General features: G+C 32.1%; 5 protein-coding genes across 5 annotated transcripts in view; 3 read left to right on the plus strand and 2 right to left on the minus strand.

Moving 5' to 3' along the window:
* Pkcdelta (Protein kinase C delta) overlaps positions 1 to 14,982 on the minus strand; it is a 111,446-nt gene extending 96,464 nt beyond the window's left edge. The window contains exon 1 of the mRNA XM_069041667.1: positions 14,404 to 14,982. Coding sequence (XP_068897768.1) covers positions 14,404 to 14,502 — 99 coding nt within the window. The 5' untranslated portion in view covers positions 14,503 to 14,982. The remainder of the gene's footprint in view (positions 1 to 14,403) is intronic.
* Ptr (Patched-related) overlaps positions 1 to 15,647 on the plus strand; it is a 185,716-nt gene extending 170,069 nt beyond the window's left edge. The window contains exon 5 of the mRNA XM_069041674.1: positions 15,512 to 15,647. Coding sequence (XP_068897775.1) covers positions 15,512 to 15,537 — 26 coding nt within the window. The 3' untranslated portion in view covers positions 15,538 to 15,647. The remainder of the gene's footprint in view (positions 1 to 15,511) is intronic.
* Positions 15,134 to 15,989, plus strand: RpL37a (ribosomal protein L37a). Its single transcript, XM_069041692.1, has 3 exons — positions 15,134 to 15,286; positions 15,512 to 15,647; positions 15,703 to 15,989. Exons 1-3 carry the CDS (start codon positions 15,284 to 15,286, stop codon positions 15,834 to 15,836), a joined length of 273 nt encoding a protein of 90 aa, XP_068897793.1. The 5' UTR covers positions 15,134 to 15,283; the 3' UTR covers positions 15,837 to 15,989.
* Nf-YB (nuclear factor Y-box B) lies at positions 15,926 to 17,144 on the minus strand. The gene is made up of 5 exons (XM_069041687.1): positions 16,857 to 17,144; positions 16,642 to 16,805; positions 16,368 to 16,565; positions 16,245 to 16,314; positions 15,926 to 16,153 (listed from the first exon to the last, which is right to left on the minus strand). Exons 1-5 carry the CDS (start codon positions 16,939 to 16,941, stop codon positions 16,050 to 16,052), a joined length of 621 nt encoding a protein of 206 aa, XP_068897788.1. The 5' UTR covers positions 16,942 to 17,144; the 3' UTR covers positions 15,926 to 16,049.
* A 3,654-nt stretch (positions 17,145 to 20,798) lies between these two features.
* LOC138126930 (glucoside xylosyltransferase 2-like) lies at positions 20,799 to 22,947 on the plus strand. The gene is made up of 7 exons (XM_069042763.1): positions 20,799 to 21,488; positions 21,545 to 21,692; positions 21,749 to 21,880; positions 21,933 to 22,125; positions 22,176 to 22,325; positions 22,380 to 22,552; positions 22,603 to 22,947. Exons 1-7 carry the CDS (start codon positions 21,322 to 21,324, stop codon positions 22,753 to 22,755), a joined length of 1,116 nt encoding a protein of 371 aa, XP_068898864.1. The 5' UTR covers positions 20,799 to 21,321; the 3' UTR covers positions 22,756 to 22,947.
* Positions 22,948 to 23,027: the final 80 nt, after the last annotated feature.

Raw genomic sequence — 23,027 nt, forward strand, 5'->3', positions numbered from 1 at the left:
CAAGACGCATCTTTCATTAACGATAATCAAGATAATTCCTATGATGAAGAAGATCTGCTTCCATTATCCACACTACTGAGAGGGAATCGTCCGGATGAGAACACAAAAGAAAACGAATTAGCTATTATGACTGGACTCCTAAATAACTTGTCTAAAGGAGGAAATCTAACTAGAAATGAAGTTAGAATATGGGCAATCGACAATGAAGATGAAAAACAAGACATCACATTTACAGACGATGAAATTGTTGCTGAGGTCGTGGAACAAAATGAACCAGAAGAAGATGAACCAGATACTGAAGAAGGATCAACTCTTCACAGCACAGCATTAGCTGGTTTCAATATTTGTATCCAATGGGCAACGGAAAATGGCATTCCATTGAATCAAATATTATTGCTAAGGCAAATGCGAGAAAAAGCGATGAAACTACACATTAATAAATCAAATATCTTCAAACAAACGTCAATTAAAGATTTTTTTCTTAACGAGTAGGCTCTGATGTTATTTTTTGGAATAAATATTATTTTTCAGTTTGTTTGTAGTCTTTTTGGATAGTTTTCTTTAATCCGAACAAAAGCCAAATCCGAACACGCTCGTGCTGAATTGGTTCGGATTATCGAGGTTGTACTGTAATTGTTAATTAAATTTGTTTGTCCGATGCGACGATCCGAGTTCTCATTTTTCAACGGTTGCTATGAAAATTGAAAATCGCCTGTTTACGTTAACCAATAAAATCAAAGAAAATCTTTCGTTGCTAGGTGACGGCTGTTCATTATTAACCACTGGTTAATAATGATTTAGATAACAAATTGGTAGTTGAAATTCAAAAAGGTATATTATTATACTCATATCACATCGTGAGGAAGTTCCTTAACATTGATACAGAACATAATACACAACAAAGTCAAAATGCGGAGGCGAGACGCCGGTAATTATGTTGATAAGCACTGCACTATTATGTTGGGTCTCGTCTTTCTCTCTGGACTCGTGTCAGGTGGTTCGGGAGAAGCTCAAAGGGGGTCGTCAGCAAACAAATACTGAAGTAATTGAATATGTGTATTTCACAATAAAGATAACAATTACTTGATAGTAATATCCGTAATAGTGTATGTATTCCGGCAAAATTGCCGTGCCGCCGGGTGGAGGTGGGATACGAAAATTATACTCATGTCACATCGTGAGGAAATTCCTTAACATTGACACACAACACAAAAAAGTCAAAATGTGGAGGCGAGACGCCGGTAATTATGTTGATAAGCACTGCACTATTACTTGATAGTATTATCCGTAATAGTGTATGTACTCTGGCAAAATTGCCGTGCCGCCGGGTGGAGGTGGGATACGAAATTAATTAAAAATTATATATATAGCCTAAGGGAGTCCGTTTCGGCTCAGGGACGCGAGGGTCGCGGGTTCGATTCCGACCCAGGGCGAAATTTAAAATAATTAAAAAAAAAAAAAAAAAAGGCCATATTCTGTCTCGTGATTCGGAAGTCACGTTAAGCCATTGGTCCCGGTCTATTGAGTTGGTCACCATGCCCCTCATAGATTTGTAAACCAGTCCTAGACTGTGTAACAAATTTTAATTTTTTATTATTGAAACGGATTTATTAGGGAACCTAACACATTTCCAGAGTTTTTGGCCCATGGTATAACATATCTGAAACCAAAAGATTCCGTTTCGTGTCGTCCAGAAAAAAAGGAGAGTTGAGGAGAGGAGAGGGTGGGCGTGGGTGGCCGGGGAAAGTACCCCGGAGCCCCGCCGCACCACCAAAGGGAAAAGGGAAAAATTAGTCGACCGCAAGGTACCTGATAGGCCAATATGGTGAAAGGGGAAGGCTATTAAAAAAAAAAAAAAAAACTAAAAATCCATCAAAATATAGGCCAATCACATGTCTGCCTACAATTTATAAAATTATGACATCTTGCATTAAAGTAATAATTTACGACCATTGTCAAAAATTAAATATACTTAATGAAGAACAAAAAGGTTGTGTTAAGGAGTGTTTTGGTTGTAAAGAACAACTCATAATAGATACGGTAATAATGGAACAAGCTAGAAAAAATAATAGAAATATTTATACCGCATTCATAGACTACAAAAAAGCCTATGATTCAGTACCACATTCATGGTTAATTAAAATTCTTAAAATTTATAAAATTAATTTGGATTTGATTAACTTTTTATCCCATGTTATGACATTTTGGAGAACTACTTTAAATTTATCAATAAACAATACTAAATTAAAATCCGAGCCTATTCAAATTAAACGGGGAATTTATCAAGGAGATTCTTTAAGTCCTTTATGGTTTTGTCTAGCCATTAATCCTTTTACAAATCTATTAAATAGCACTGGATATGGTTTCAATATTAGACTTAATAATACCACACTATCCAAATTAAATCACCTTTATTATATGGATGACATAAAAATGTATGCATCTAAAAAGAATCACATTTTATCTTTACTAACAATAACTGAAAATTTCTCAAATGATATTGGCATGAGTTTTGGTATTGATAAGTGTAAAACGCAATCAATATGTCGCGGTCATTACGAAAATTTAGAATATATAACTAAAGAAGGAGAAATCATTAAAAATTTAAATAAAGGAGAATTTTATAAATATTTAGGTATTAATCAATCAAATCATATTCAACATTCAATTATAAAAGAAAATTTAGAAAAACAATTTTATTTAAGAATTAAATCTATTTTAAAATCAAAATTAAACGGTAATAATTTAATTAAAGCAGTTAATACATATGCTGTTCCATTGTTGACCTATTCTTTTGGTGTTTTAAAATGGTCCAAAACTAATTTACAGAATATAAATATTCAAACTAGAGTTCTCTTTACAAAATTCTGTAAACATCACCCCAAATCTGCTATTGAAAGATTTAATTTACCACGCGAAAATGGTGGTAGGGGTTTTTCAAATCTAGAAATTCTACAACAAAATCAAATTGCTTCACTAAAAAATTATTTTCTCAATAGAGCTCGTGATAACACTTTTTTTAATGCTTTGGTTTCAGCGGATAAAGGTTACACACCTTTAAATTTAAGTGATAATATAATTTCAGATATTGTTGAGCCAAATATACCTGACACTATAGCAAATATAAAACAAAAGTCTTTACATGGGAGATATTTTAAAGAACTAGAACAACCAGAAATTAATATTCAAGTTTCTCATGCATGGCTTAAGAAATTCAAGTCGGGTAAGAAGAATATTATCTCAAATTATAGACCTGTCACCATTCTACCGCAGATTTCCAAGGTATTTGGGTCTATTATTTACTCTTATATACAGTATGTCCCCGGATCGAGTTTACAAGAGGGAAAAAAATTTTATTTTTGATTTTACGCAAAAACTTCAGAGGAATAACATTTTTTGCTTCATCTGAAACCCCCATTTCTGTTATTAAAAAGTCTTTTTCAACACAGAGGAAGACTTAACATTAAAATCAAAGAAAATGCAGAAAAAATATTTTCCTTTTTTTTTGAAAAAATCAAATGATAATTGAATATAAAACTATTCTATTAACTATGCGCCGTTTTCTGTACATCATTCAACCCTGTATCGAAGTTTAAGCTTCTGAACACCCATGCCTGATACATTACTGTTGGGAAATTTTTCATTAAATTTTGTAATTATGTGACAAAAACCGGTCCAACATTGCATTAAATAAATTCTTTGTTCTAAAGACAACATTTTGCAACAGTAATAAGTTGTTTGTCAAAAAACCAGGCCAATTGTAATAAAATTTATAACATAAAAATTAATTCTAAGTCCAAATTTGAACAAAAAATGTTAATTTCAGAATACAGTGTATCAATACTGAGATTTTAATAACGGAAATGGGGGTTTCAGATGAAGCAAAAAATGTTATTGCTCTGAAGTTTTTACGTAAAATCAAAAATTAATTTTTTTTTCCTCTTGTAAACTCAATCCGGGGACATACTGTATATATACTAATGTACAAAATGTTATCTCTGAACATCAGCATGGATTTTTTAGGGGTAGGTCTACGTCCACCAATTTATCTTGCATCTCGCATTTCATTTCAGCTGCGTTGGATAAAAATACTCAGGTTGATGTCATCTACATCGATTTTTCAAAAGCATTTGATCGCATCGATCATAATATCTTATTAAATAAACTCAGACACTTCGGATTCAGTGACTCTCTTTTAAATCTATTCGAGTCTTATTTATCGGATCGTTTTTGTTACGTAAATGTTTTAGGTTTCTATTCTGCTCGGCTAGTTGTAAATTCAGGTGTTCCCCAAGGGTCTAATTTAGGTCCCTTGCTTTTCCTTTTGTTTATTAACGATATCGTTGAAATATTTAGTTTAAATGTGCTTTTGTTTGCTGATGATGTTAAGCTGTATTCTACTATTAGAGATATTTCTGACTGTATGCGTTTGCAATCAAATTGCAAAAAAATTAATAAATATTTAGAGCTCTTCGTTGATATGAGAAATCTTTGGAGTTTAGAAAAAATTTCTATTTTACCACTTATAATTTCAGCAATGGGAATAGTACCGCAATCTCTTTTTAAAAATTTAAAAATTCTGGATTTAGCGAACACATTGGTAGTTGAAATTCAAAAAGGTATATTATTATACTCATGTCACATCGTGAGGAAGTTCCTTAACATTGACACGGAACATAAAACACAACAAAGTCAAAATGCGGAGGCGAGACGCCGGTAATTATATTGATTATTAGCACTGCACTATTACTTGGTACTAATATTAGTAATACTGTATGTACTCCGGCAAAATTGCCATGCCGCCGGGTGGCGGAGGGATAGTTAACTAGTAGGAGAGAAATTCTACTTCTGGGTTCAGTTCGAGACTCAATAATGACGCCTTCTAAGACTAGTAGTGAAAAAAAGACATTAAATTCTATACTAAACCAGGTTTACAGCAATCACTTAACCATTATTAGATCTTGAAATTGCTACAGATGAGATTTCATTATTTTTCGTTCACTTCCATAAAGTTTTACTTTATAGCATGCATTTTAAATACATAACTACTTACGTTCTTTTTTTTTTGTTGTAGGAAAGAATGTGGAAAATAAATAGAATCCTCCTAAGAATAAATAGGAAACCCCTAAGTGAAAATATAAAACTTAAAAAGGAAAATAGAATGTTAAATGAAAAACTAACAAATTTTGAAATGAAAAACCAACAAATTTTGAAGAAACTCGATAAATTTCGACGTGAACTCGAACGACAACAACGTGAACTCGAACGACAACAACGTGATTTGCAGTGGCTACAAAAAGGGAAAATTGTTTTGCTCTTTAAAGCAGAGCTGTTTGATTATATTTTTGAAACCAGAGCAGTTAAATAAATAAATAAATAATGTTTTTTAAATGTTTTGTGTTGGTGGTATGGGGTGAAAATATATTATTTGGGTATGGTTTACAGAAGCGTCATTAAGTTAATTGCAATTAACCGCGAAATTAACTGATCACGTGTTAAAGCTGAACCAATCAAACTTTCATATTTACGAGTTAATCATCAATTAACATTTAATTCCAATTAAATATTTAATTGAGCTTCTATAAACCAGGCCCTAGATCTTCGATTGCTGTGGCATAATTTTAGTTCTTGTAATAATAACAAAGCTATATTGCTTAAAATCGGTTCAAGATCTGTTATTCTCTTCTTTGTTAAGAAATCACATCAATCAAATTAATAAATCAAAAAGGAAAATTGTATAAAATGTTTGAACTCTCAAATAATAGAACCTATTATAATTCAAAATTCAAAGATCTTAGGTCCCAAGTGAAAATTCACATTCGGACACATACATTATAAAAAGTATCTATACAAAATTGAAAATTATTTGTCAAATAATCTTACAAGTTTTTGGAGAACTATTACGAAGTAAAAAAGGTCAAATTCGAATTCCCGGAGTAACGCTGATTCCATTTTCTAAAGTTTTATATTTCGTGTGTTTATCATCCTGAAGGATATGACCATGAAAAATTATTAACTAGATTTTAAATGGCTTTATTAGAAAAGGGACATGTTACTTTCAATTTCTCCATTTTATTCAAACTTATCAATAATCTAGTAGAGGGTCCAGTTCTACAGAATAACTATTCCCATTTAAAAAAGATCTTTTTTGTTCGACACTGTCAGAATTTGAGAATTTTCTCCTTTGTGAACGGATTTTGATAAATGTCACAACTTGTCAAACTAATTTTAAAAGTTTTAAGCGATTTGGAGCCTTTAAGGGGCTCGTCGAACAAAAAAACGTTGTATTCAACTCGTTCGTGTGTAAATTGGGCCTTTTGGCTCGTTACGAGCGTTTTAAAGGCCCACGAGTGCCAAAAAAGGCCCAATTTACACACAAACTCGTCAAATAATAGTAGTTTATTTGACGAGTTTCTGTGTAAATTGGGCCTTTTTTGGCACTCGCGTGCAACGTTTTTTTGTTCGACGAGCCCCTTAAAGACTCCAAATCGCTTAAAACCTTTAACAATTAGCTTGACGCTTCGTTTTGACAAGTTGTGACATTTATCAAAATCCGTTCACATAGGAGAAAATTATCAAATTCTGACAGTGTCGAACAAAAAACTACTATTTGTGGATCGGTGCAAATCTTAATTCGAGTTTAATAAACTTGAAATGCGGCGGCATTAGGATGTCATTTGCAAGGGTTAACGATTATCAGGGGTGTATTTGTCATTTTCTCTTTCTCTCTGCATGAGCCCCAGCTTGTTTGCAGCGTTTATTGGAGATATAGAGGAGATGTTCAGGAAGGGGCAGGCAGGGGGGGCTGTGGTGGGCAAAGAAAAAGTTTGGTCTTTAGTATATGCGGATGATTTGGTGGTGCTAGCGAGAGAGGAGAAAGGTATGAAAGAAATGTTAGGAAGCATTGAAAAATATATGAGGAGGAAAAAGTTGACGGTGAATGTAGAGAAATCCAAGATGATGGTGTTTAGAAAGGAAAGAAATAGGAGATGGGGTATGGAAAGAGAGGGAGGCATATTTCGAAAGAAACGGGTATGCAGGCGCGGAGATAGAAAGAATGCGAGAGAGGGACAGAGTAATGACAGACGAATTGGTGCAGAGAGATAGATATGTGCAAGTGCAGGAAAGAAGAACGAGAATTAGGGAGTCTAGGTACAATGGGAAGTATGAAAAAATAACAACGGAAGAACTGCCAAAATACCTAGGAAGAGAGAGTAGAAAGGAGAGAGTGATAATAGCAAGATTTAGGTGTGGAAATGAGGAGAGAGAGAATAAATATTGGAATGAGGATAGGACTAGAGTGTGCAGGATGTGTGGAGAAAAAAAGGAGACGATAGAGCATTTGTTGAATGAATGCCTAGAATTGAGAGAGAGAGATGAGAGTAAAGAAGAAATTTTGAATGAGGACGGAAGAGGGATCGAATGGATGAAGAAGGTTGAGTGGAGAAGAGGGACAATATGTGGGGAGGGATAATTGTATTTGGAAAGCTGCTAATTTGTTATTGTTTTGAATTTATTTTTATCCCACCTCCACCCGACGGCACGGCAATTTTGCCGGAGTACATACACTATTACGGATATTACTATCAAGTAATAGTGCAGTGCTTATCAACATAATTACCGGCGTCTCGCCTCCGCATTTTGACTTTGTTGTGTATTATGTTCTGTGTCAATGTTAAGGAACTTCCTCACGATGTGACATGAGTATAATAATATACCTTTTTGAATTTCAACTACCAATTTGTTATCTAAATCCAGAATTTTTAAATTTTTAAAAAGAGATTGCGGTACTATTCCCGTTGCTGAAATTACAAGTGGTAAAATCGAAATTTTTCTAAACACCAAAGATTTCGCATAGCAACGGAGAGCTCTAAATATTTATTAATTTTTGTGTTATATGTCTGTGTTATATTATGTGAATTTGGAACAGCTATATCTAAAAGATATGCTTGCTTTTGTTGTTTATTTAAAATTATAATGTCTGGTCTGTTATGCTTAATATGAATGTCAGTTAAAATTGTTCTATCAAAATATAACTTGTAACTGTCATTTTCCAAACAACTTTCTGGTGTATAACTATAATGTGGTTGTGTATTCTTTAATAAATTGAATTTAACAGCTAAATTCATGTGTATAATTTTAGCGAATATATCGTGACGTTTTTTATATTCGCTTTGAGCCAAAACGGTGCAAGAAGAAATGATGTGTTCAATGGTTTCCCCTTCAGTTCCGCAAATCCTATATTTATCAATGATCGATTGTAAACCGCATATGTGTTTTTTATAATTTCTTGTATTTATAACACGATCTTGTATTGCAAATATAAAACCCTCCGTCTCAGGGTGAATATTTGATTTCTTAAGCCATATTATTAGTTATTTATTATACAAGACGATAAAATTTTATTTTATCTTCGAGAGCGGTTTAAGCCTCGAGGCCTAAGCCGAGAGGCTAATACGCTCGAGAAGATAATGGTGAATTTTATCGTCGTGTACAATACAAAATTTTATTCCATCCTCCATTACTTCGATTGAATTACTGAATTATTTTGATTATGACAATTATAAACGTCAAAAAAATTCAACAATCAAAAAAACGTCAAAAACAGAAAAACAACAATGGATGTTAAACATTAATTATTTTATTTTTCTAGACGATAAAACTTCATTTTACCATGAAGAAAACAGTAGATAAAATACCATTTTATCGTTTAGGATGGAATAAAATATTATATTATATTTTATTTTATTTTATTGAGTTAGTGGGAAATGTCGAAAATCGGATAATTTATAGGTATATGTATAGGTATTAAATATACATACAACAACGTTTAGTAAAAAAAAATGTGTTAAAGATATTTTGTTATAACGTTCATATTTACGGAAATAAATCACCCGTTCCATCCTTCATGCAGCAACATTTTTACCCTGCAATTATGCTCTATAGTCCATTCATTTTAAATCTTGGGTAAAGTTGTAAACTCAAAACGCCGTAAATTACGAAAGCGGCAAGTTTTCATTGTGTGGGTACTGTAAAGTAGTAATCCCTCTGTTCACATAAAATTGGTACCACGTCGTACTTTCACCATCTTATCGACGAGCAAAAGAAAGAGACCTTAAAGTATCCGCAAATAAAAAAAAATTAAAACACATTTTGCGATCAGTGACCAAAAAAATGTTAAGAGATTGTTGATTTTGTATTGGGAAATTTTGTATTTGAGAAATAAGATTACTAAATAAAGAAATAAGAGTAATTAATGAAGTATCCATTACATGTATACTTTAAAGTAAATTAATAAATAAAATAATAAGATACTTACATAAACAAATAGAAAATTAATCGTTATCTGAATCAAATTCACTAGATGATTCACCAGTATTGGCAACAAATATTACATATTGAGTAAAATTAACGCACTGAATTAACTTTACACAACAGAAGTTATTTCTTGAACGGTACAACTAAGACTGTAATTGTTTAGTGGCTTAGGGCCGGCCGGTCCTGTATTTTTAAAATTCGGGAAAACCCCATTATTATGTACTTTCTGTCTACGCTTGGGATGTCTTATTGTTACCTGCACCCGTCGTATAGATAAGGTAAGCAGAACATATTTATAGTACCTAAAAACAGATGTTTTACCGACGAATGCAAATGTATGTTAAATAATGAGCCACCCAGAACACTCGATATTTGTCTCAAGAAAATCCGCGGATACATTTAACTATAAGAACGCAATGCCCTCAGAAATTTAATGTTTGGGATGGTATTTTTAATAATCAAATTATTGGGCGATTTTAGTAGTAAATTTAAACACAAACATATTTCGACATTTTGATAAATATGAATAAAAATGTTTCTAATAACTTGACCATTTAACAAATGTTAAATTTAATCAATTTCTTAATGAAGTAGGTACTTACCTGAAATCACGCAAAAACTATTTTTCATGTTAAATTCCTATGGTCAGGTTTGGTAGTTGACACTCGGTATTGAACACAGTTTTAGATTCACTGAGTTTCGGACAAGTGTCAAAACAGGCAAGTTTTATTACTAAACCCAAGATTTAAAATGAATGGACTATAGTTCATATATTCTAGTGCATTTTGTATTGTTGGGTTAATTTAATACAATTTAAAATCTCCCAATCTCTCGCTGGACGAAGTATATCACTATTTATAAAAATTTGGCAAGAAGAGATATTCCCAGGAGATTGGAAGATAAGAGTAATAATAATAATTAACTAAATAATAGGTAAAATCGACAAAGACCTAATGAAAGAACAACATGACTTTAGAACAGGATGCTCCTGCATAGACCTAATCAACACACTGGGAATTGTCACAGAACAGTCAACAAAATATCACTCCACATCCTATTCATAGATTTTGAAAAAACTTTCGATTCGGTTAACAGAGAAAATATCTGGACAGTACTGAAGAACAGGGGAATACCACAGAAAATAATAAACTTGATTACGGAAGGCTACAGTAATTAGAATTACCTACAGAAGCGTAGTGCAGCATGCCGGCAGATTATCCAGTGAATTTGAAACAGAAACAGGCGTCAAGCAAGGATGTATCCTGTCGCCGCTCCTTTTTACGATACTACCTATTACACGATGTAATGAAAATAACAACGAGGAACACAAGAAGAAGTATAAGGTGGGATCTGTTGGAAAGCCTGGAAGACTGCTGTAGCATAACAGACAACATTTGCAGAAGAAACTAAGAACACTAGAAGAAGCAGCCACCAAAATAGTAAATAGGTCTGAAAATTAACAAAGAAAAAACAAAAATAATGTGCATAAACGAAGAGAAAAATAAACCTTTGAAGTTAAGAGAAGAAACCATCGAAGAAGTAGACGAATTTACTTACCTGGGCAGCATTATAGCAAAGAAGAATGGAACAACAAAAGATGCAGAAAAAAGAATAAACAAAGTAAGAAGCGCTTTTGGAAGATTGAACAAGATATGGCGCTCCAATATTTTACCGGTTAAGACGAAACTGATAGTGTTCAAAGCAATGGTTAAACCGGTGGTCCTGTATGGGTCACAGTCGTGGTCGGTTACAATCCCGAGTGGAACAAACTACAGGTTTTCGTCAACAGATCAATACTAAAGATCTGGTGGCCCGCAATCATTTCCAACCAAGAACTATGGACACGAACTGAAGAAGACCAATAGAAATATGGATCAGAAGAAGAAAGTAGAAATGGCTAGGACACACTTTACGAAAAAAAGAAGAAGAAATCCCCAAAAAGCGCTCAAATGGAACCCCGAAGGAACAAGAAAATCAGGTAGACCAAAAGAGACATGGACAATCGGAGGCGAAAGAATCATTCAATCAAATGGGATATACAGGGTGATTCTGAAATAGGTTTGGAAAAAAATGTACAGTATCCTTGACACAAAAGAATTCTGCGTAAATGACTTTTGGAAGTGAAATCAAAAGGATGGAAATTACCCTATATCCTTGTATTTTCAACGCCTATGAATAAGGAAAATTTGTCCGAATTTGTTCATTTCATTAACAACCATGGTTCCAGCAACTCCACAATAAAGTCGTAGGTGCAAGCACACTGCTTTGTAAATGTTTCTATGGAAATGATCGAGAGGAGTAAGGTGTCGTTTGTGACTGACGGGCACCTTTGAGTATTATTGTTGCTAAACTACCAAGATAATCAGGTAATCACCTTTAACTCAGCAGCGTACTAGGAATTTTGACCAAATTTTCAATCATTTGTATCTCTTAAACGAAAAAACTTTTATAAGAAAATTTTTTTGTCTATGACTTCTCATCATCACCAATTACCGTTTTTTTTTCCCAAACTTATTTTAGAATCATCCTGTATAGGAAAGAAAGACAAAAGTGGAAGCAATTCGTTACTACCCTATGTCTCAAGAGGGAATAATGGGATATACCAGCGAGAGATTGGGAGATTTTAAATTGTAGGCTTGTAACAAAACACTACAAAAAGCACTAGAATACATTAATTAGAACATCATTTCAGGGCAAAAATGTTACTGCTTGAACGATATATTTCAAATTTTACGTGCGCTAGGTACCTACTACTTTCTCTATGTAGAATTTAGTGATTTTTATGACAACCAATCTCTCGCTGGACAAACTATACTACTACACTACTACTAGGTTTGATTAACGTCTTACATTTTTTTTTGTTTTCTGAAAAGTAGTGATCTTTTTCAAAAAACATAATATAGTCGTAGATATAAACTATATAATATCATGCACCAAAATTATCATGTCCAATTTCTTGAAGAAAAAATATTTTTGTGTACCGACAAAGTAGGTACGGCTTTTAGAGAATTATTGATCCAACAATAAGTTTGTTGTCTCAGAATAGTATTTGTTTTTTATTTTTCTTCAAAATGGAACGAAACATCAAATTATTTTTTTAACTTGTTCATTTATCTATCATAACAAATGCTAACAGGACAATAATTTATGTAACGTGCAATATTAAAACTTGAATAACGACAGATAGATATGTTATACAAGAACTGTGCCAAATTTAATTTAAAATAGTCATACCTATGTATTGCAAAACATTACAAAATTGCTGTTAGTAGTATATTTGTTTCTCCATGAATTGGAAAAGAATATTTTTAATATGATGATCAAAATATTACTAGCGTATCTGAATCATTTAAAAGAAGCTTCACCTTTAAAATTACTGAGGAATTGAATATATGATTTTCGTTATTTTGTAATTCTCATTCATTCTTTGATTTCTTTGTATTCCATTCTTTTGGTACTGAGAAGAAAATCTTTAAAAATGGCAAACCACAATACCAATACGTCACTTAATGTTCAATAAACTGAGAATAAATGAAAGCAAATATAGTATCTATCAATAAAGCACCGCGAAAGACAAATAAATGTGTAAAGTTTTAAAAATACTTATAAATTTAGCCCACCTTGGGGAATATCTTTTTACGAATCTTACAATAGTAACGTGCATTGAGATTTGAGAGGAAATAATATTTTGTGTAAAGTTAAACTAGACGTGATTTATTAAACCATTTATATTTTAGTGAGGAGAATAAAAATTCTATTAATATCTTCACTGCACTATAAAAGCTTTATATCACTTTTCTTTGACATATTTACACATTTGCTACAAAACAGAAACGTAGAATTTATTAATAAAATATAAATGTAAAAGAAGTCACATATATTAATTTTCTAAATTTACAGAGAACAACATCTCCACTTCTACAGAAAAAGAACGAAATACACTCTTCTTGTTACACATGTTTTTTTCATATTGAAGAACTGAAAAATATTTAAAAAATTGAAATAGCTCAGTTTTTATCTATTCATTTATTTATTATTTGAAAACTGAAACAAATTTTTACGTTGACTCACAGAATTAACTACAAGGTGAGAGGCCCTAAAAATAACCGTAGGTATTTGAAGTTGTTTTAAGATAATGAAACAAATTTCTCAGTGAAATTGTAAAATCAATAAATAAACCAAGTTAGATTTATGAGTTCTAAATATGTTTAGGTACATACCCATTTAACCATCATAGAAGTAGAGATTTTTTTTAATTAAAAACCTTACACTTTATGATCTTTGATATAAGTAATTTATTTTCACTGTCAGGAATATGAACGAAAAGTGTTCGCGAAAAGTAGTAAATTGGATTGAAAGACGAAAAGCTCGTTGATAAATTAATCTTGTTAGACTCGGATCTAATTGTAAGTGGTTTCAGTTCGATCCAAGGTTTCGTCGACCTTAATAATTGGTTTTGTTTAATGTTTCAAAAGATTTCAACAAATGCATGAAAAATCATCATTAAAATACTGACTATCAGTCAGTCAGATGTAATATACAGTTATGAACTGACAGAAAATGATCGATTAGGTACCTATTCATTATACACAACACTCGCAGTATATTCTCGTACGTCGGTATGTATCGCTTTCCTTTTTGGCAAAAGGAAAAGCACGTGCTTCAAATTGAAATTGATGTTTTAATAAACAGACCAGTTCTGAAAACATCAAATCGATTTCGACTTAATTAAGCTCCCAAACCGATTTGAAACATATGTAAAAGTACACCGTGAAATACAAGCACGGGCTCATAGTTATTTATTATGCAACCCACATCTTGGTCGCTCTTAAAAAAAATTACGCAATGTCCATAATGTATTTTGACGAGGTGTGTACATTATCATCTGTAGTAGAAAATAAACATAACACAGAAATATTCAACATATGCTGATTTTTGGCTGTCAATATTTATAAAATGTTTAAAGATGTGTACCTGCTTGCAGCTGCTTTATTGTTACAGTGTTAGACTACTTATATATGTAATTGTTTTAGTAAAAAGTTAGTACTTATGATGTATGTAAAATTATGTGGTGAATATTCTTACTTCAGCGTAATTCCTTGGAATTCTTTCGTTTCTTCTTTGTCCATTGCTGGAATTGGAACTAGTACGCTTCTTGTAGTGAGATCCACCAGTGAACATCATTTTGTAAAGCTGTTATATCGTCTTTTTCAATCTTCGATTATCACATACTTTTGTCTTGAATGTTTTTGTACTATTCGTCATGTTAAAAAAACAAAATTTTCCGAAACGAGCTACTTTTTAAGAATAATTAGACGCTGTATCACTTTATAAAAATAAACTGTTAGTCACATATTTCTAAAATATTAAACTGTAACCGGTACAAACACTTCATTTTACAACAGTTTACAAATAAATGCAATAACTAATTAGTTATTTGATACATAGAATTCGTTTTATTACAAACACATTCTTAGGAAAATATTTTGGGTTCAGTGGGAACAAAACCATTTATTTTAAACACAATACATAACAAAGAAAAACACAGTCTTTCAGTTGTTATTATAAAAGTATAATTTTGCATTTAAGTTAAGCCGAACTTTGCAAATTTTATGAGAAGTAACTTAGTTTCACCATTTAGCTAGTTCATTTTGACTCAAGTATGCGCTATATGTTTACACCAAGACGTCGTGGCAAGCTTTTTATTTTTAGACAACTTGGGTTTAATTTAACATTGGTACAAGATTACACTACAAATCGCATATTAATTTTCTGTCAGTGGCAATATTAGAATATAATTCATAAACTCCAATGTACATGAACCGCATTTAATTGTTTCAAAGGAACCTCTAAAAATCACCTCATTCCATCAAATTTTTGAACTGCAATTCAAATTTCGCGCCATGATTACAACAAGTCGGTAAAGTCGCAGTTTACATCTCTTTTAGTTTTTCAAGTCGCGAAGATGGTAGGTGAACAAATATTAAATGCTTAAATTTCCTCAAATATCTCAGTCATCTGTGCTGAAAGTGGTGTAAATTTAAATGTCATGTAGAGCTGAATTACAATGAAGTAGTTTCCTTGTTGTATTTATTTAATTTTTGGCAAATCGAATAAAGTTAGGTTATATTAGTGACAACATCAATCCGTGTAATGTGAAAATGTTTCAATAATGTGTTCGTTTTTATTTTAGACGAAAGGTACTTCGAGTTTTGGTAAACGTCGTAATAAGACACATACTTTGTGTCGAAGATGTGGTAGGTCCTCGTACCACATTCAAAAAAAGCAATGTGCTCAATGTGGATATCCTGCTGCTAAATTACGCTCATGTAAGTGTGCTTTAGCCAAATTCTCGTATATATTAAATAAGTAATGCATTTGTAGACAACTGGTCTGTAAAAGCCAAAAGGAGGAAGACCACTGGAACTGGCCGACTCCGCCATCTGAAAATTGTACGCAGACGTTTCCGCAATGGTTTTCGTGAAGGTGGAAAACCAGCACCTAAGAAGTCAACGTAGTTGTTATGGTTTGTGACAAATAAAATTGTATAAAAAAAACGGTGATTTTAATTTGATCAGTCCTAACCTGATTAAAAAAAAAATGGATATATTTTTTTCAATATATTTTTGTAGTAAAAATATATGTTGTAATAAATATATACACAACTATAATACACAAATTAAATGGGCAGAAAATTGGTTACATCAGCTTAACAATAAAAGTGCAGAAAACTAGTTTATTTGAAACTGGTGGATATTAGTGTCTTGATATGTATAAATGACCGTCTCTGTGCCCCCTGGTTCAGCTGCAATAATATTTCTTGTGACTGTTGCGTCTGAAAAAATATCACCATTACTCATTTTTACACACTAGAAAAAATTTTAATAAGCATAAAAGATGTTTAGTAGTGATATAAGTAGCCTTACTGTAAGTCTCTTCAGATGCTTCTTCAAAGGCAAGTTCGCTTGGTTGCAAATTCTTATCACTTTTAGCAGCCTAAAAATATGTGAAGTAAAATTTACATTTCTTTATGCATAAAAGTCAGTCACCTCTCTGTACTTCAAAAGATAGATTTTAAGTGGTTCAACATAATTGTCAAAACCTAGTGAACTCATTGCATACAAAATATCTTCACCATTTATAGTTTTCCGCTTTTCCATGTAACAGCGATCACTAGCCTCACTTGTGATGAAACTAATAAATTCAGAGACACATTCTTGAACACATTCTCGGGCATCTTTGGCAATCTGTAATTGATCAAAGGAGAGGAGCATAATTCCAAATTAAAAAGCAATCAAAATGTCATAGGGCATAAATTCGTACTTTATTATTTACCTTTCCCGTTTCGGGGATTGCTTTTTTCATTATTTTCGCTACATTTGCGATAGGGAGGAATCTATCTTGTTCTCGAAGAGGGGTTCCCATTTTATCAATTGGATCATGATTTGAGTCATCAGTATTTTCTGCTGTTAGCTGTTCTGCTTCATCTGTAAAGTTTTGTTTACTTTGAATCCAATCTAACTCTAACTAAACCTTACCATCCATTTCTTCTACTTGCACCATATATTGGTCTGTTAAGGCAAAAGTGTGAGTAATATCATCAGATAATTCTGTTTTTTCCATGGCAATAGTGATATTCACACCACTCAAGAAAAAAATATGTACGAGTCAAAACAATTCGAAATAGTTAATTAACAAACAACTTGTATTTAAATTTCAGTTTGCATTTAGATACGTATTAAAATAATTTCCCCACACTTTTAATCACATCTACTGACAGTTATGGATGGAGGTATATTTGTTGTTATTGATTTAGTTACTTACAAACAACACTCTACGATGAAATTTCCCTAGATCCTAGATCCGTCAAATAAAAATAACAGGGTGCGTTCAGAAATCGTACCCAGGTGCACCTAGGTCGCCATGCGCCGTTCGTAAATTGCCGGTAATGCAGACCATGACCAACTTCATTCATATTCGCTTCGCTTCTACCGAGTGACTATAAATGATTGAAAATTATTTTGTTATGTTGGTAACACATTTGAAATCTTTAGTTGGCGACATCGTTGGCATGACACACGTAATTTTTAAAATTGAAACAAACGTCAAAAAAATCTAAATCGACAATGTACTTCGTGACTTAACCTAACCTAAATAGAAATGACTGACAGATAATGCACGACAAGACTTGCACTACCAACTGCATCAGTGTTGCCAATCCACTATTTTCTTTCAATCATTTATAGTCACTCGGTATATGGCCGTCTCAATTTTGAATTTTACATGCAATCAAATGTTCCCGTTTGATGGACCATGGCCTACTAAATCTGAACTGCGCTGCGCTTATTACGGCCGTAACAAAGCTCGGATTTTCAATGGAGCAATTGATTCCGCTAACCTCAAAAAATTCACCCTTAACCAACTCCATCTGTTAGCGAAATAGAAAAGAAAAATGTAATTTGAATTGAAATTATCCAATCACAATCACGTAACGTGTTTATTTTGTTAGGTTAACACTTTCTATTTTGTCATTTTGACGCGAAATAAATTTTCACGAATACGTTTCATGAACGTAAGAATACCTAATAATTACAATGATCAAATTATGAAACATAATATTTATATATAGAATGGAATTGCAAAATCTGAAAATGGATAGAGCACAGTAGAAAAATTAAAAGTAAAACTATCTATCAGCAGGAAGACAATACCTTTCTCGTAAGTTTATAATTTTAGAACCTTCCTACTTGTGAGTTTATTCTGAATGGATTTCGTTTTTATGTAATCTGGTTTTTTTTATAAACATGTTTAAAATTGGTTTCATTACTAATTGGATAATAACTTTACAAATTTTATCTTTGTGTTTATCACAGGTAAATATGGAATTCTGTATTAAATGTGGATGCAAAGTAGTAACCAGTGGTTGACAAGGATTTTTGGGAATTAAATATGATAAAACTTGTGTGGCAATATTAGCCAAGTCTTTTAAAAGCCCCACAAATTTACAGACCCCACGGTCTTGAAGCCAAACTAATCGTAACAAGGGTCCTGGAGTTGCTGTAGATAATAAAGAAGAAACATGTATTACAGTGAAATGTTTCATTTAGTTTTTTTTTATAATTTTATCAATTTTGGATTTGGTTTCGAGGTTGCTGGGAATTTGAAAATAACTGTTGTTATTTTCTCCACATGCAACGCACTATTTTCCCATGTTAGTACTTCAACCTTGATGAAATTCAAGGAAATTTAAATTATTGTGGCAATTTAGTTGATTTGTAGTTTAATATCTTTAAAGAGATGGCGCTAGTTAAGGGTAGATTTTTTGAGGTTAGCCGAATCAATCATTCAGCTAGTTTGTTACGGCCGTAATAAGCGCAGCGCAGTTCAGATTTAGTAGGCCATGGATGGACATCTACTAGCGACCTCCACTCAACAAATAACCAAACTACAAATTATGAATTTGACATTAACATCTACATTAACATCAAGGTCAATGACCTCATTTTTATGTTATTACTGCCCATTTAACGAAAACACGAAGACGAAAATGTTTGGTTTAATTTAACTAGGTACCTAGATGACAACACTAACAAAACACATTTTTAAAGGTAAGAGCAAAATTTATAACCATTTATAACTTCAACACTTTTCGGCTCAGTGGTTTACTGTTTAAGCTCAGAGTCTTCAAAGAATCCGTTTTTTCTACACAAATATTATTGAGGACTGGTTTCACAGCCGTTTTAATAATAATCTTGCAGACTGCAGCTTTGTGTTGTGAACAGGAAAACACAGAATTTTGAAAGAGGTGATCATATAGCAAGTCATGCAACTGAAGACATGGTTTCTCATACTGTAAAAATGGTAACAGTTTTTGTGCTATATTTGCAATTCTTTGAATAATGCCCACAAATGCATTATTGGGATATATCAATCGACCCCGATCTTGAAGGGCTATTAATCTTAATAATGGTCCTGGTATGGTGGTAGATAAGAGTGGAACAAGACATTCATCACAGTGAAATTGATCTTCTAACTTCTTATGTATCCTGAGAGAAATGCTACTGATGCAGAAAAAATATTACTTGCAGGTGTAATATTTTGGCTGAGACTGTGTATGCTGGTTCTAACATCAATAAGCAATATTAGTTCTTCAATATTTGTAGTCACACATTCTCCGTAAGTTTTAGAAGGAATCTTTGCTTGACTAATGAAATTAATGTTTTGAGCAGTATTTGCTGATGAAGATGCTTTTACAATTCCACAATGAAGAATTTGTTTAATAGTTCAAGCTTAGTCTTCAAAGAATCCATTTATTCTACACAAATATTACTAAGGACTGCTTTCGCAGCCATTTTAATAATAACATTGCATACTGCAGCTTTATGGTCTGCACAGGAAAACTCTGAATTTTGAAGGAGGTGATCATACAGCAAGTCATGCAAATGAATACATGGTTTCCCATATTGTAGAAATGGTACCTAACAGTTTTTGTACTATATTCGCAATTCTCAATAATGCCTACAAATGAATCACTGGGATACAGCAATTGACTCCGATTTTGAAGGGCTATTAATCTTAACAAAGATCCTAATATGGTGGTGGATAAAAGTGACATAAAAGATCACTTTGACAAATATGTATTGTATATGTATTGTTTTGCAGGGAAGAAGCAGGTTCATTTTCATCTAGGGACGGTCAGGATATGAATTCGTACAAACAACAACAGGGTTCTAAAATAACTAAAGAAAACATTTTGCATGTTGTACATTTGAGATCTGAATTCCTACAAATACGAATGGGACAGCATCTTTAGTGAGTGTCACTTTTTTTGAAGATGATCTGTAATTTTGTTGAGATTTATAATACCATTTAATAAATTACCTTCTATAAGAAATTTTATTATTCAAAAAATACTACAAAATCTTTTAAGAGACTAACAATTTGTTTCTCTGATCGGGATCGCTTGGAAATCGGAAAAAAGGTTTCAAATTTCCACAAATAAAACACTTTCTGCCCATTTTGTTAAAAAAACAACTTAATAGTCCCGAATTTATTTAAACTTTAGAATGAATAAGTTGTCAACTTGACGGAAGATGGCGACACATGATGCACGTTTCATGGACTACTTTGCAGGAACAAATTTTTGCTAAATTGAGACGGCCATATATGTAGAAGCGAAGCGAATATGAATGAAGTTGGTCATGTGCAGACATGGTCATCTGTCATGCGTTCAGAATTGTTTGGGTGATTGCCTGACGGTGTTCCCAAGTTACCATGCTCCATGAGTGTGGGAAGAATTGCCGCACATGCGCAATAGTATTAATAAACTGTCAATTCACCGTCATTTTGGCGCCTCAATAATAAGCTGGGGCAGGCTAAGTCGCTAAGGACTATGCGACTATGTATTGCCAATTTGGTGATTTTTTTACCTTTACCTGTATTTTTATAATTTAATAAAATAATATAGGTTGAACGGAGTAAAATAATGTAATATGTATTTGTTTTAAAAAGTTTATTTGATTTATATAATTTTCTTCAGTTTATATTTGTTTTAAAAGGCTTATACAGTGAACGGCAAAAGTATGGAATAAATTCATTAAAAATGAAACAAAATTTTTTTCAAAAAAATCTTTGGACAGGTCAATTTTAGTTTATAAAAATACATATTTTAATACAAAATAAAATTCCAAGCAGTCATTTGTTTCCGAGTTATGACATCATCGATAGTTTTTTTTCTCACAATGACAGTTGCTAATGTTGCTATTATTTCTTCATCATCATTACTACTTTCTTCTTCGCTTTCAGATGCTAAATTTAAAATAAAGTCTGCAGCTAACGCAATTGGCAATGTCCACATTTTATTTTATACGAATGTACAATTCTACATAACCACAAACCATAGAATAGAACAACTCCCATTCCTACCAGGTCAAAAGTAAATGTCAATGTCAAATAAGCTAAATAAACAATTATTTCAAAATGATCATAAGGCAGTAGTATAAAATGAAATTGTACACATATCTTAGGATAGGTTTGACATTTTCAGTAATTTTAGTTATATTCTATTTCTATAGTATTAAGATACTTAATAAAAATGTTGTTAATATAGAAGAACCTCACAAAGCCACAAAAATTTATGAACCAACAACAGAACGAATCGAATTTAAAAGGTGAGAAGTTCTTGATAATTTGTTATCACTCGTTATTATTATTGAATGATTTTTAGAAATGATATTGTTGTGGTTGTTGTGGCTTGTGGAGATAGACTTCAAGAAACTTTGATTATGCTAAAATCTGCTTTAATGTTTAGTAAAGAGAAGTTGAATTTTATTGTTTTTGCTGAAGATAATTTAATTGAAAGTTTTAATCAAAAAGTAAGTAATTATCGTTTGTATTATTAATTCTTATATTTACTAAAAATGTATTGCAGTTAAGTGAATGGAAGTCATTTACAAACAATGGATTCACTTATAAAATAATGACATTAACATTTCCAATTAATGATGCTGAAGAATGGAAAAAGCTTTTTAAGCCTTGTGCTGCCCAAAGATTATTTCTACCAGTAAATACAATTAAAACTTAAATTTCTGTAAACACGTAATTTTTAATTTTAGAATATACTGAAGGAAGTAGATTCTGTTTTATATATGGACACTGACACTTTATTTCTGACACCAGTTGAGATTATTTGGAGTTACTTTTACAAGATGAATTCTAGTCAAATGGCTGCATTAGCTCCGGAACATGAAGATCCTAATGTTGGATGGTATAATCGCTTTGCCAAGCACCCATATTATGGAAAGCTGGGTACATACAAAAATTTTATGAAAGATGGAGGTTCATTTAGAATTTTTTAGGTGTAAATTCTGGTGTTATGTTGATGAACTTAACTAGAATGAGAGCTTTTCAGTGGAGTGAATATGTAGTGCCAATTTATAGAAAATATAAATTAAAAATCACATGGGGTGATCAAGATATTATTAATATTATTTTTCATTACCATCCAGGTATTTCATTAAAACATTAAATTAGATAGAATATAGTTGATATATTTTTTTTAGGGAAATTATATTTGTATTCATGCAGATATAATTTTAGACCAGACCATTGTATGTACATGAGTGTTTGTAAACCTGCAGAAAAATATGGGGTTGCTGTAGTTCATGGTTCTCGTGGATTTTTTCACTCAGAAAAGCAGCCAGTTTTCCAAGTCTTATATAAGGCTTTTGAAGAGGTTTTTAAATAATTTAAATTTGAATTACTTTTTTAATGGATTGGTTGTAGTTCCATTTAGGAGGTGATGTATTTAAAGAATTTTATCAACCTCTTGAGGCTTACTTGGATCAACAGGACAACACTAATTGTGGGCACATAAAGGATGTGTTCCTCAAAAATGTTAGGCGGTTTATAGATGTTGACTATAATAATCACAAATAAATGAAACAAACAGACTGATACAGATATAGTGATGTAAAGGAAAGATGGTGTGAAATTTTATTTAATTTATTAATGAATTAATGCTTTTTGCATGCAGCGAACAATGAAACTGTCCATTGTTAGTAGTAATATTTTATTTGTACATTTATATTTTTATATATTAGCCAATAAAAAATCTCGCCACTATAATTACATAGGTTTTTTAATTATCTTTAAATTATGTTACAGAATATTGTCAATATGTCAATTGTCAAAGTTCAATACATAACCCA

The sequence above is a fragment of the Tenebrio molitor genome, chromosome 3 (assembly GCF_963966145.1).
Source record: "Tenebrio molitor chromosome 3, icTenMoli1.1, whole genome shotgun sequence".
NCBI lineage: Eukaryota > Metazoa > Arthropoda > Insecta > Coleoptera > Tenebrionidae > Tenebrio > Tenebrio molitor.

Excerpts from the sequence above, each read along its gene's own strand:
- RpL37a (XM_069041692.1), top strand. Across the intron at positions 15,648-15,702 it reads TGCTGCTAAATTACGCTCAT|ACAACTGGTCTGTAAAAGCC; the intron begins GTAAGTGTGCTT and ends ATGCATTTGTAG.
- Nf-YB (XM_069041687.1), bottom strand. The coding sequence starts at position 16,941 with ATGGAAAAAACAGAATTATCTGATGATATTACTCACACTTTTGCCTTA. Across the intron at positions 16,806-16,856 it reads GCAAGTAGAAGAAATGGATG|ATGAAGCAGAACAGCTAACA; the intron begins GTAAGGTTTAGT and ends AAAACTTTACAG. Across the intron at positions 16,315-16,367 it reads ATCTTTTGAAGTACAGAGAG|GCTGCTAAAAGTGATAAGAA; the intron begins GTGACTGACTTT and ends ACATATTTTTAG.
- LOC138126930 (XM_069042763.1), top strand. The coding sequence starts at position 21,322 with ATGAAATTGTACACATATCTTAGGATAGGTTTGACATTTTCAGTAATT. Across the intron at positions 21,489-21,544 it reads GAACGAATCGAATTTAAAAG|AAATGATATTGTTGTGGTTG; the intron begins GTGAGAAGTTCT and ends AATGATTTTTAG. Across the intron at positions 21,881-21,932 it reads CCCAAAGATTATTTCTACCA|AATATACTGAAGGAAGTAGA; the intron begins GTAAATACAATT and ends TTTTAATTTTAG.